The 14,758-nt window shown below is 42.0% G+C and overlaps 1 protein-coding gene across 1 annotated transcript in view; it reads right to left on the bottom strand.

The window, feature by feature from the left end:
* ITPR2 (inositol 1,4,5-trisphosphate receptor type 2) overlaps positions 1 to 14,758 on the bottom strand; it is an 838,078-nt gene that overhangs the window by 57,582 nt on the left and 765,738 nt on the right. The window contains exons 53-55 of the mRNA XM_081818942.1: positions 12,985 to 13,077; positions 2,656 to 2,786; positions 1,382 to 1,547 (exon numbers count right to left, since the gene is read on the bottom strand). Coding sequence (XP_081675068.1) covers positions 1,382 to 1,547; positions 2,656 to 2,786; positions 12,985 to 13,077 — 390 coding nt within the window. The remainder of the gene's footprint in view (positions 1 to 1,381; positions 1,548 to 2,655; positions 2,787 to 12,984; positions 13,078 to 14,758) is intronic.

The raw sequence follows: 14,758 nt of genomic DNA on the forward strand, positions 1-14,758 counted from the left end.
CTTAACCTACTGAGCCACCCAGGTGCCCTGCTTCTACTCACTTTAATATGACTAGCTACCTTCTATCTTTTACCATCAGTTCAGTGACCATCTCTTCTAAAAGCCTTTCTTGACTCTTTCTTGCTTGCCCCCACCACAACCTGAAGGGGTATAACAGCCTGTGAACTTCTCTATCATGTCTTTTAACACACTAGATAGCAGTGATACTTATTGTGTTTGTATTCCACACTAGATTGTAAACACCCTGAAGAAGGGCATGTCCAACTCATGTTTGTTTCCTTGGAATACAGTTCATTGTTACAGGTTAGTACTTGGTACACTCTGAGTGTTGAAGGAATGCTGGAAAGGTTTGGGAGACCCATTGAGGAGAATGAGACAATTGACAAAAAGTGAATCAAGGAGGGAATGGGATTTATTGAGGGCTCAATTTGAGTTATATAGAATAATGTTGTAGTGAAGCCCTTATGCTTGTTATGTGACTTTAACCAAAAGATTCTTCAGCTCAACATGGTGAAATAGATGGTGAGGATAACCTGGACTTAGTGAATATTCAGAGAAAGAAGAACTCTAGGATGCTAGGTCAGCTACAGAGACTACCAAAGGACTGAAATACATTGAGAAGAGGGTAGAGCAAAAGGGAATGATGAGGGCAAGGAGAGAGTTGGGTCAGTTTGAGAGCTAACAATGGGCAAAGGGGAAGAGAGTGTGGTGTGTGTGTGTGTGTGTGTGTGTGAGAGAGAGAGAGAGATGAAAAACTGAGAGAAGTACAGTCAGTGAATAGAAGTTCAAGCTGCTAGAGAAATCATCTGTGGATTCATAATCCAACAAAATAAAATAAAAATCATTCTGTCATTTAATCAATATGTTATTGTGATTAAAAATCTCTTTGCCAGTTGGTGTAACCTTTTGAAATTTTGCAACACATTCTACAGTCAGAGAGTCATACAAATTGCAGAAATAATGACAAGATAGCTTTCAGATATAATTCTTCTATCTATTTCTGGAAGCAGAGAACCCTAGTCTAATGCTCGGTTACATAATTTTTGTCCAGCTTTCATTTTAAAATTATTTTTCCCAGGGTGCCTGGGTGGCTCAGTTGGTTAAGCGACTGCCTTCGGCTCAGGTCATGATCCTGGAGTCCCGGGATCGAGTCCCGCATCGGGCTCCCTGCTCAGCGGGGAGTCTGCTTCTCCCTCTGACCCTCCTCCCTCTCATGCTCTCTGTCTCTCATTCTCTCGCTTCCAAATAAATAAATTCTTAAAAAAAAAACACACACAAATTAAAATTATTTTTCCCAAAGCATGACAAATAAAAATCACTCTAGCCCCTCCTTCCTCCTGGATAGTTTCTTCACCTATTTTAGTATCCTGAGAACACTTACCACAGATGAAGCAAGTTGTCTTTAGAATTTCTTCTTTTTTCTGTTTTTCACTTCTGAGATCAGCAAAAGTATCAATGATAACACCAAAAATCAAGTTAAGGACAATAATGATGACAATGAAATAAAAAAGAAGGTCATACACCACTCGGGCAGCAAACAAGGGCTCCTGAAATAAAAATTAAAAAAAAAGTATATGTATACGTATTTTCAAGGTACGTTGATTTGACATACAGTCTAGCATAGAGAATATATTTAATAAAGGTTTGCTGAATGAGTATAAATAGTGCTCCAAGTTGGAAAAAATAAGACCCACTTTCTGTCTTCATTTTCTTTCCTTTAAGTGTTGTGAGATACACCTCACATCTGTTCTCAGAGCCCCTTCCATTCTCCAGGACTTATGCCCTCCCATCAATGGGGAACGTACCTTTTATTAAAAACCACTGTACTGTATCATTCTGCTAAATGCATTTTGGCACATTGGGATCCCATCCCAGAAGCTGCACGAAAGGTAGACAAGTAGCAATTCCCAAGGTCAGCAATTAGGGAGCTGAGAAGGACCTAATGCCTAATCAATTTCCAGAGTAGGTTTTGTTCTTGGCCTTATAGGGTCAAGTACAGACAGCTCCAGCTTACTTCTACCTGATGGGCAGTATTAAAACACACATTAGAGATGCTGCAATCCAGCCATTTCATAGATGAGGAACCATCAGATGAACTGACAATACGCCACAGCTGGCTTATTGCAGAACTCAGATTTCTCAAGCCTTCAGCCTGGTGCTCGAGCTTTTGCAGCTAATGAGAAATTTTTTAGCCTTGCCATTTTAATATATGAAATCATTTTAGAATTTGTTCAAATTTTATATTCATCATGGATAAATAATGGCCGCTATTACTATTCAGAGGCAAAGAGTACATCTTCATGCCTGAGAAGCCTGATGGACAAGAGGCAGCCTAGTTTCTGTTATTTATGCAACCACTAACTCCTCTACCAAGTTTGTAGTCATGATCTCATGGTTATAATACAATACACAGTTCAAACTTGGAAACTTTTCATAACCCTACTAACAGACATATATTTTTTTAGGATGTTAGCTATTTCTGTGTAGTTCTAATATACAATTAATTGGTTTTAATGGCCACCATTATACATACGTTTAAAGCAAACGACACAATATAGCATCTTGAAGACAAAAATTGTGTTGTAGATGCTGTTAAGAAAATTTTAAAAAATGCTTATGTTCTTCTTAAAAAAAATATTTTATTCTCCAGCTTACATCTTTCGATGGCCTTCTGAGAACGTCTCCCACACCGCCGCCATTCCGGAGGCCCTGGTTCAGGACGGTGACGATGCACATAAGGAGAGTATCACATGTCCTTTCAATTCCATCCTCATACTCTTCATCAGCTATAAAAACACACAAGTTAAACCAGGCAGCAAACTCATGTCTTAGATATGCTATTGTCTACTTCCAAATAGCCATTCCTTCACAACTGTGCCATGAAACAATTTTTTGAAGCAAATAGCACGTATTTGACTTGTAGTAGCCCATGACTGATACAGGCTGAGAAGGCCACACAATAGTATTCTGAAATATTTGTTTTCTTCCAAGAGTGACAAATGGCAGAATGGAAAGGACAACATAAGGAAAGCTCATCTGCCTGGTGCACTGTTGTGGTGCAGGGAGGTTGTGGTAAGACCTCAGGAAGACAGTCCACTCACCCAGTAAGCAAAGATATTGCAGGAAAAAGAGTGTGCACAAGGAAGCCAGGTGCGCGTGGCTCCAAATTCTACTCTGTCCCAGTACTGAGACTTGGGCAGTCACTTGACCTCACTATCCTCATCTGTAAAATGGGGATGTCTGATTAAGGATGAAACCCTTCAGAAGATTATATTTGGGATATGTAAAACACTGCACAGGGATTAGAATACACATGGTAGGTGCTTAAGAATTAGGGCAGATATTCTTTCATTAATTTAGTTAAGCATCTAAGCTCTTTTAATGATGAGCATTGAGCTATGGACAAGAAGCACAATTTATTTATGTGAACAATTTATTTTATGTGAATGTACTTATGTGAAAATATTTAGGGAGAAACGAGGAGACAGAAAAGATAAAATGTGACAAAAAAAATTCCTGGTCTTAATTTGGTTTAAAGGTAAACTTGGTAATAATTTCCCAGTCATTTAAAATAGTGAAAAGTTCATACTGTATTAGAATCAGGATTTCTGGGGCGCCTGGGTAGCTCAGTCGGTTAAGCGTCCAACTCTTGGTTTTGGCTCAGGTCGCAATCTCAGGGTCATGAGATCGAGCCCCATGTCAGACTCTGCATTCAGTGTGGAGTCTGCTTGAGATGCTTCCCCCCCACTCCCCCCCCGCTCCTCCCCCACTTTGCACACACTTTCTCTCTCTAAAATAAATAAATAAATAAAATCTTAAAAAAAAAAAAGAATCAGGATTTCCTAAAATTGATAAGTGAGCAGAAATGTGTTTTTCTTGTTACAAGGCTAAAGAACCATAGTGGTGTCGAATTTTGGAATTGTGTAGCCACAGGCACAAATGTAAAAACAACCAAAGGGGAAAAAAGAAAAAGAAACAGTCTAATTTTGTCTACATGATCCATGACCAATAGCCTGTTTGGTACTTTGTTACAAAAAGGCTGATTTTCCTCTTGTGAACTGACTTTATTTTAACTTCACATGGATGGGAGGATCCTGATATTTTCCCTTTACTCAGAGCGGTTTCTTTTTAAAACATAAATATATACCTCAAGAGGAGGGCGGAAGTCAGAGATGGGTAGGCATGATGTTGCAGCATCAAAGCTAACAGCCAGGTCTGTGCCGGACCACTTACCTTCGAGGTGAGCCTCAAGGCACATTCTGATTTAGAAAGTAGAAGAAATAAAGCTGCCTTTGGAGGAAGGAGAAATAGGGAAGAGGTGAGGCTTGTGGGGAGGAGATAAGGCAGGCAGAGAAAGCTCTGTCTGCAACATGCTAGTTAGGCCCCCGACACCTGAAGGTGGGTTCTAACGTGATGGCCAGGAAGAACGTGAAGAAAACTAGTTAGAAATGGGTAAGGGAATTAAAGGAATTTTTATAGAGAGATGTGGTTTTCTAGTAATGAGGTCATATGGAATATGTCTATATGCTACTTTGCCATGGTTAGATGTTCAGTCAAAGCAATCTTATATTTAGTGGCAGGATCTGCATTCATATAGTCAATCAGCAACTACCTGGTCATGTGACATAAATATATACTGAAGACTTAACAAAGTGCCAGGTTAGTCAGTCCATAGAAGCTACACGAAAGTGCTCCCATCTCTTCCTAAGAATTTAAAAATGAGGCTGTTCATTCGTTAACAGGTGAGCTAGTAAAATCCACACACAATTCATGTGATTAGCCATTGTGAAATAAAATAGATTGGCTGCAAATACATAAAATGAGAGTATTGACTTTCTGTATAGCATGTACGCAGGGGGAGAATGCCCAGGCCAGGTCAATGACAGCAACAGTCCAGTCAACCCACTCCGTAAGAATTGGTGCGTCGGCGTGTTAGTTTTATACAGGAGCCTCCATGAATTTGGTTAATAAGGCTCTATCTTTGTGAGATGAATTTACTCACAATACGTTAAGCCAAGTTCCCTTGCCTGCAGGCTAAAAGCCAGGCCCTGAGTCATAGTAGATTCACCTAAGTAAATGCCACCTTGTGGAGACCTACCTACATAACCAGCAGGCCTTCCCCATGCCAAACCTGCTTCAGTTCACTGTCTCCACAGACCCTGGGCCAGGTGCTAGGTAGACAGGTGGAAAGAGGAAAGTGTGGCAGCCCCTAGGAGATTTATGGTTTCCTAGGAAAGGTGGGTCAGCAGATGAACAAAGGCAATGTCCTATCCCAGGATATCGTGCAGACAGGTTAGTGTGCATCTCACGGGGGCAGGGGGCATCAGGGATAGCATCTTGAAGAAGGTGGCACCTGAGTTGAATATTGAAAGAGACACATGCCTGGCCAGTAATATCAGCAAAGTAAGACATTCTAGGCAGAGAAAAGAGGATGAGCGTTTGAGGAACTGCAGGTGCACTGGAATGACTGGGCCTTTGGTGCATGCAGACAAGTGTGAGAAGAGAAACAGGAAGGGACCTGTTCACTATGGAGAGACTCATACGCCTAGCTAAAGAGTTTAAACTTTATCTTGAAAGCCCAGGGGAGCCGCTGGAGAACTTTAAACAGGGGCAAGGTGGTTTATCATCTAGCTAATGAAATAGTATGAGATAAAACATTTACTTAAATAACAAGACAAGTTAACATGTGATTACAGCCACAGAAGTGGTGCAAAGAGATCAGAATAGAGAGCATTTAATACTAGGGATAATGAGTGGGGAGTCCCTCTAATTAACGTAGACTTTGAGTTTGCCTCAAATAGTCAAGGGATTAAAACAGTAGCAGAGAGGCATTCCCATGGTATGGCCAGAGAGCGCAGGAGGTAGGAAACTCCTTCTTATATGATGAACATCAAATAAGCCAGCATGTAGAGGAATGGAAGATAAAGCTGGGGAGATAAACTGGGAGCTCTCTGCGAGTTTGGGGTTTATTTGGCAGGCAATGGAGCATCATGAAAATCTCAAGTTGGGGGTAAGGGGGAAATATTCAAAGCAGTGATTTCTGACAAATGATCTAGTGGTGATACCGTAGGCGAATTGAAGAGGAGAGAATGACTGGAGATAGAAAGACTGCTTAAGAGGCGTAATGTGTGACAAGCCCCAACCAGGAGTCATGGCCATGAGAATGGAAAGGATGGATGAACAGGGGCTGGCATGACCCTAGGCCCGAGGGGGAAGGCAGGGTTACACATCCCGCTGGAGCTTCCGGCCAGAGCTGACTTGGGAATGGGCGGTCCTATTAGGCCACAGAAATGGACAACTGAGAAGGAGGAGCTGAATGCAAGGTGTTATGATGAAGGCAAGGCAAGAATTTCAGACGATTGTAGGATGAGAAGATGAGAAGGCATTTTTCAAAGCTAGAGAGCACAAGAGAGCTGGGAGAGTACTGTGATCCAAAATTCAGGAAGAAAATAATGTAAAGATGGAGAAGATACCAAAAAATGTAAAAATTATGGGAAGAGTCAAAAGCAATGAGAAGCAAGAAAAGGTCTCTGGATTGAACATTCAGGTCATCAGGAGACGACAGGAAGACAGCAAATAGTGAAACAGAAGATGGTTGATGCAGAAATCGAAGGAGAAAGTGCAGGCCAGTTGTTTTATCGGAAACCCTGGTCCTGAAAAGGAGATGGATTCGTGCGGGCAGGTAACAAGAGTGCAGAGGAAGGTTCAAACTGAGGCAGCAAGGCAGTTCCAGGTACAAGAACGAACAATGGGCTAGCTAACAATGGCAAGGGAGTAATGATGAAATCAGGTGGTTATAAAAGGAGTGAGAGAGGGGTGTCTGGGTGGCTCAGTTGGTTTGAGCGGAAGACTCTTGGTTTCTGCTCAGGTCATGATCTCAGGGTTGTGAGATCTGAGCCCTGCCGGCAGGCTCCGCCCTCAGCAGAGAATCTGCTTGAGATTCTCTTTCCCTCTAAATAAATCTTTAAAAAAAAGAAGTGAGAGTGCATGCTTGCGTACAGGCGAAAGGAAAGAATTAGTGGAAATAGATGTGTAATGTGGACACATTTAAAAAAACTAAATATATATATACATGTAAGGAACTTAGAACATCACTTGGCACATAGGGGGTAACAAATCTAGGTGTCATAATTATCATTATTACCGATAGATGGCTATAAAATCTTATGCAAAGTTATAGTTTTAACATAATCAACTTTATACTTGAACGAGATGAGACGAAATTATCTTCATTTTCAATTGAGCATTAGTAAAATAAAGTATCTTTTCTTAATTCATAACAGAAATTAAAGTGTTCTATACAAAGAAAGGAATAAAAATATATTCTCTTGGCTCTGATCTGAGGTGTTGGCCTATGTTTTTTTGAATATTGGACATGCTTGAATAAGAGTATTTAATAATGCTATTTTTCTGCTTTAATAAGTAAAGTACCCATTTTTTTTATGATTTCTTAGAAACAACCGATTGCCACTGAGATATAGCTGAAAGTCCAAGTGCAATTGAAAACCTCTTGTTTGTTTTAAACTTTAATTCAAATCGATTCATTATGGAAATTCTTTTTTAAAAATGTTAACTAGAAAGAGAAATTTAAGATGCGGGGCACCCCGTGGGAAGCCAAAACACAGAGTGGCACCAAGGCTGATCAGTTTCAGCTATTCATCAGGCTTTTTTATTAAAGTAGAATACCAAAACGTATTAAATCTGAATGGCTCATACATGTGTGACATCTGTGAACTTCCTCCCTTTTCTGTACATTCAAATGACCCTTACTTAGAAAATAATTGTAACGATATTTTGTAAATTGCCTAAAAAAGGCCTCACTTTTCTAGAAAGACGGTTTTTAAATTTTTTTTTTTTTTTTGGTTTTTCTTTGCTAAGTGATTATATTTGTCTAAGAAGTCAGGTAGGTCTGCAGCAAATGAAATAAAAGTTCTCTTTATTTTTTTTTCCTCCGGCCACAGTTGGTTGCCCGTTACCATGTGAATGTGCAGCTGCTGGGACAATGACCCTACCTGCATCCGCTGGAGCTTCCTGGGGAACCAGGCGCTGGGCTCCCCAATCACTACGAGGCTTGTTATTCTGCTCCTGTGTGTGGGTCTGGGCCTTTGTAATGTGGACCTGCTGTCCACAAGGTAACAAACCAAGGCCATCACAAATGCACACTAGGGCTTGCAAATTAAAATTTAATTCTGGTCTTAGACATGGAAAAGTTATTTTTAAATCTAAGCATTCCATGCTGCACAACAAACACCAGGGGCAAGCTTTTCCTCTACCTTTGCGATTAAATATGTGTGGCCAAGGTTTAAAGGGGGCAAGGTCTAGAAGATCAAATCTGTGGAATTTTCAGTCAGATGAATTTTATCACTTACTGTGTCAAACGCAAAAAAAGTGCACAGAGGAAAGAGTAGGTACATTAATAACAGGCATCCTTGTAGTTTCAAACACTGATTTAGGAATGACCCCAGGTGGTGGGAAGCCACTGCCCACAGCTCTGGCCCCCAACAGTGTCCCTGCCACACACCTCCAGCATTGACATTCCTCCATTATCCTCTTCTTCCTTCTCTGGGAGCTTTCCTGCAAAATCATACCTGCCTCTCCCTACGCCCAGCTCGGGTGGAGCCTAAAATCATGGAGACGTTGCTCCAGGGGTAATAAGCCTGCAAGAATTGTCCCCATCTGCCCATAGAGAAAAGGGAAGTTCTGTTCCTTATGTAATATATTAGGTGAGAAATAGGTTGTAGGGGATTTTATGAGAAGCCTTTTATGAGTTTGTATTCAGAGTTATAAACCAGTCTCCAAACAGTCCTCGTGATGGAAGAGTTTCTCAACCTCAACACTACTGACATTTTGGGCTGGAGGGTTCTTTGTTGAGGGGGGCTGTCTTGTGCTTTGGAGGGTGCTCAGCAGCACCCCTGGCCTCTAGTCACTAGATGCCAGAAGCATTCCTCCTGGAGTTGTGACAACCAAAAATATCTCCAGGCATGATCAAATGTCTTGGAGATGGGAGAATGGGGCGGGGGGGTGTGGGTGGGGGTGGGAGGGATCAACTCCTGTTGAGACATACATAATTGAGAATATTTATGTCAAAGTATTGCCTTTAGAAGATAGCATGCATAAAGAAAAGTTATCCAAGCATTCTAGTTGAAAGGCAGTATGACAGGCAGAATTTTAACAATCTAATTTTTGGTTAGGGAAGAAAAAAATGTACAGAGATTAATCCGTTAACTAGAGGACAATAAGACTTAGAAGACTAGAAGACAGACCTTGGCATCAGAGATCTAAAATAGTCTACTAGCTATGTGATCTTACTTAAAGTTTGTGTCCTTCGGTGTTTTTACCCGTAATGTGAGGATAATTAGTAGTATCTATCTATCCTTGACATGCCTCAGGGCCCTCGCCCATGCTAGTCCCTGTGCCTGGAATGGTGTGACTGACTCCTTCTCATGCTCCAAGTCTCAGTTTAAATAATCCCTCCTCAGAAGGGCCTTTCTGTTTGCTCTACCTACAGCCAAGCTCTCTTGTGATTATCGATCAGGGCACTGCTCGTAGTACTCACCATATTTTATAACTTTTTATGCCTCCCCCTCCCTTACTATTCTATAAAGTTCCATCAGGGCTAGGATCATGTTTGTCTACTCAATACTATGTCCTGAACAACCAGCATGGGGGCTGGCCAATAAATAGATCAGGCTGAACAAATTTTGCTGGAGGAATGGATGAATGAATAAAGGTTTTATGATAATATCATCACCATCACCCTCATCATCATCATCAAGGATTTGTGCTGAGCTGACTTAATGAATTGCCTGTTTTACAAAAATAGTCACTTCATTTTTTTAAATGTCAAGATCAAACTGTCATAATTAGTAATAGCACATAAAACAATTACAATAGAATGTCTGGCTGATTATCAAGCCTAAGATTTCCATGATTGCACAGAGCTGGGCAGCCACATCCTGGGCTATGCATACGCCATGTATAGCTGGGAAGATCTCACTCCAGGAGAGGAGGCTCTGGCCGTGACCTCACTGCGTCTTAGGAGCTTCCGGCTCCCATGCTGTGGATGAGCATCACTAGTGCATCTGCTGTGCGGGCCCCTGGGCCAGCCATCTTTACAGTCTCTGGCAGGAGGAACACTGGCTTTGTTGTTGGTTCACTGGCAAAGTAATATTCCTTTCTCAAAATCAAACTATAGTTAAAGTATATTTGCTTTAAAACAAAGGAAATAATTTTAAGGTAATATTCACAGATAGGAGAGCAAGGCAGGAATACAGTTACAATATCCTTGGGACCATGTTGTTAGAATATTTGTGCTAATGAGAAAGTACATTTTTTAACCTATTATTTTCCACACTCTGTTAAGGAGAAAGCGTGTCCAATTGAAAAGAAAGTAACAAGTACTGGAGACAAAAAATTGAAGTTCAAGACAGCCAAAAGATCCTAAGAGCTATTTAATTTTACCCAGCTACTTAAACTATACCCAAGTTTTTGCTGTGATTTTTTTTTTTAAAGATTTTATTTATTTATTTGACAGAGAGAGACACATTGAGAGAGGAGCACAGGCAGGGGGAGTGGAGGGGGGAGAGGCAGGCTTCCCACTGAGCGGGGAGCCCGATGCGGGGCTCGATCCCAGGACCTTGGGACCATGACCTGAGCCGAAGGCAGACGCTCAACGACTGAGCCACCCAGGCGCCCCTGCTGTGATATTTTTTTAAAATATGAATAATAAGAGGAGAGGAGCATTTGTAGACCTGAATTTGAGATTGTAACAGATTCTGCAAGCCGCTGACAAATGAGCTTGATGCTGGTCCCCAAGATAACACACCCAAATGGATCATTAAAAGGATAGTGTGGGAAGAAGGTGGGATCAAGAGGAGCCAGTACGGTTCACACTAACCTCAAACTGAGGATGTGACGGACATTGTGTATCTGGGCTTTGGCAAGGAGGCTCTGAGGAGTCTCATGATTTTTTTTTTTTTTTAAGATGGAGAAACATGGGTTAACTGATGATTTATTTAAGACAGAGTTCTGTGTGGCTGAAGAATTGCATAGAACATGACTATGTCGGTCTGAAAGCATATTTCTAGTAGCATGCTCAAGAATTTGTCCTTAGCACTGTCCCATGCAACATTTCTAGCACCTTCAATGAAAATCTTCCACAGCAGAGGTTGGCAATTTTTTTTTCTGAAGAGCCAGATGGGAAATGTTTTAGGCTTTGTGGGTGACATAAAGTCTCCATTGCATCGTGTTCTTTGAAGAGAATACTTTTTAAAAAGGTTACATCTAGTCTTATCCTGAGGGCTGCGCAAAAACAGGTGGCAAGTCACATTTCCCTACGGGCCGTCATTCGCCTGTCCCTGTTCTGTAGCTTATCAGCTTGAGGATGACACAAGAGAGAGTAAACATTGCTTCATAGAATCAGGATCCATAAAGATACCACGAGCCCCATGACACATGAGAATGGAGAGGGACTTGAAACCTAGAGATCATCTAGTCCAAAAAGCTCCTCATCTATTCCTGGGACAAACTGGGATGGCCTTGGAGTCTAGGTTGGCAGAAATATATAAAAATAAATGCATCGTTTTGTGCTTGAAATCCCAAACTCCCAATTACATGAGTACAGGATAGGCATTTATGGCTTGACAGCTGAACCAGTGAAGAATGGCATTTTAGTCAAGTCAGCCAAATATGGGTCAAGGGTATGGTGTGATTCCAAATTCCACTACCCAGAATATGATAGCACCACTCAGTTCCTTGCCCTGGAGTGTGACATCAAGAGTCACTGCTAGACTGTGTGAGGAAGGCCGAGGAAATTGGAGGTGTTTAAAGCGGAGGATGCATGTAACAGGATTTTAGAAATTGCAGAGCACAGTAAAGCTCCACAAGCAAGGAATGAGCTGGGTTGTTGTTTGGAAGCCTTGACTGGCTAGCCAGGCCTTAGGAGAGGAAAGAAGTCTTGGAGGCAGCTGCTCACAGTTCATAGAGCTGCTGGGGCATTGGGATGGAATGCACATGTATATATTTCTCCCTTTAGGTCATAAAGCAGGAAAGATTTTGTTTGTAGAAGGCACGATCCATTTTTCTTCATGCAACAATCCAACATCTCAAGAAAAAAGGAAGCTTGGGCAAGACGGCCCTTTCATTATGATCAGACGGTTGTGCTCCCAGATGGCAGTGGGGGACCCCATCCTTACACTGGGCTTATTAACTCTTCCATCGCTCATCTTCCCCGAGTCCAATTGTGCCCTTCCTAGATGTAACACAGACTAAATCCACTCCTTTCTAATATATAAAACTCCTGAAATATTTAAAGATCTATACTCCCTACATCATTGCTGCTGCTGGAAAGAGATCACTAATTCCTTCTACAGTTCATTAAATTTCACATATGCCATAGTTTCCAAACCATTGAGAACAATTTAGAGTTTAAAAAATTCTTTTTATGAGCATGGTTCCATTTGCTCCTTTGGAAACAGGGAAAGTATCATATTCTCTCTGTCTCTCTGTCTGCTCCCTCCCTCCCTCCCTCTCTGGGCAAACCATCTTGAACAAGGTCCAGGAAATTTGCATAACATATCTAAGACAGAGAGCTAGAAAGTGGGAAGCCCAGGATTATACCAAGCCTTTTGAGTTCTAAGCCTGTGAATTTCCTGATACTTTGTGATAGGCCATATAATTAAAAGGGTCTCCGTGTGGCATGGGTTTGCAATACGGTAACAGTATTTTTAGCAGCCGTCCCACAGGGTAAATCTGATTAATTCTCATGAATAGAAATAATATAAAGAATGGGGTGGGGGATACAAAATGACAGATATGGGAATCCTTTCTCTAGTTTGAAACTTTTGGGTTCTTTTACCCTCCATGATTCTATTTCAACCCACCACGAAATCCTTAGAGCCACTCCCTTAGCGGTAATAACATTTCCCAAAGAAACATAACTGCAAAATATCAAGTTTGTACTGTTCTGGGGCCCTTTTTACAGACCTGTATTCGAAGCGGGTATTGTGGGTGAGCAGTTGTCCTTTTTACATGTTTCCATCGTTGAAGTTAAAGTCATAGTAGGAAATTCATTACTACCTGGAACACACAAATTAGAATATGGTATAGAGACAAATTTGCAAATGACAAGAAATGAACATACGGTTACAAAGACATATAAACAAAAGGCACTACTACTCCGATGTAGCTGTGCTCCTGAAGTCTTTTTTAGTAAGTTGGTTTGGAACTCTGAACGCAGTTTTGTATATGGAAGCAATTTTATAACTAGAGAATAGGTTCACAAGCCAATCCACTAGAAGCCTTTTATACCTGTATTAATAATAATGTAGACCTTAACCACCACGTGTAACAGTGCTTGGATGGCCAAGTGCATTCAGAGTTCAGACCCGGGATGCCAGGAACACACCTCCCCAAAGCAGTTGGTGTTTCCCGAGCTCCAAGCCACTGGTCAGTCCCTATAGCAAGTGGAGACTTGTAGGTCATGGCAGTTCTAACAGTGAAGTAGGGGGCTCCGGGGAACAGGGTTTAAAATGCAAGAATCTTCTGCCAGATCCTACTCAGGATCTTTCTTTTCTTCCTTAGTTCCCAAAGATCCACCTGCTTGCTAGTGCACCACCTATTTCCCTGGCCAGAATGGACCAGAAGATAGTAACTTTCCTATCTGGGTGAGAAGAACTTAAAACATTTTGTTGTGGTTGTTAGTAACAAATAGAAAGTAAAGACATTTGTACCTCTCAAACCAACATTTCAAACAGAGTCATCAAGGAAAGTCCATAAGACGGGGGACAGGAGCAAGTTCATTTTTATATACAAAGGGTTGAAGAAATATTCAAGTGCAAGTAACCACACCAAGGTTACCCTGATTCTTTGATGAGATGAAGGCAGACGTGGCAAAAGGGACCTAGAGTCAGGACGCGTGATCGGGCGAAGGACCAGGCAACCAGGACCGGGCTGTCTGCAGCACCAGCACTGGAGCTGAGAAAGACCGAGTCCACTCAGGGAAGGGAGGCCACACATTTGCCTCCATCACTCCTTGCCCCCACACTGGGCCAAACTTGGGGGAAAGAGTGGTTACATCATTTGGTGTTGGAGTGGGTTTCTGGTGGTGAGGGAGAGAGAGAGAGAGAGAGATGGGGTTTCTGAGTGTGTCCTGGTGGCCATTCCCTTACTTCATATTTCCTGACTTCATGAGAGGCTCTGAGGACATGGAGTGGAGGCCTTGCAGACCTAACAAATAGGGAATACCAAGGGGCAGAGACGGGATGATACTTGAGGGGAGGAATTGAGCACAGTTAATGTAATATAGTGCATTAGGACAGAGAAGTGAATTTTAGAAAGAAAACAATACAAGGCTTTTTGGAGAAGGATCAACCTAAAGGAGACATGGGATTTACACACAGAAAGATGAGCTGGGTTGGCGGGGGAGGGGAAGAAGGTGGCAATCCCAGGTGCAGTTTGTCTGACAAAAGTCACAGAGGCTAGCAAAGGCACAGACATGGGAGCAGAGTGACCTGAGCTCCCAGCCTGATGTTTTAAACCAAGCATCTCACAGTCAGGGCAGATCCCAGCAAAGTTCTTGAATCAATGAGAGACCCAATCAGAGAGGTGGTTAGAATGAATGAATCGGGCAGGCAGAACAGGCTGAAGGTGGGGAAGCCGCATGGGATGTTCCCACAGTCCTCTGGGAGAGCGGAAACGAGGATGGGAAACTGGAGGGTGGCACTGAGAATGGGGAAGAAGGGACACATATGAGAGACAC

The sequence above is a fragment of the Leptonychotes weddellii genome, chromosome 5 (genome assembly GCF_054177405.1).
Source record: "Leptonychotes weddellii isolate Sample4059 chromosome 5, ASM5417740v2, whole genome shotgun sequence".
Classification (NCBI taxonomy): domain Eukaryota; kingdom Metazoa; phylum Chordata; class Mammalia; order Carnivora; family Phocidae; genus Leptonychotes; species Leptonychotes weddellii.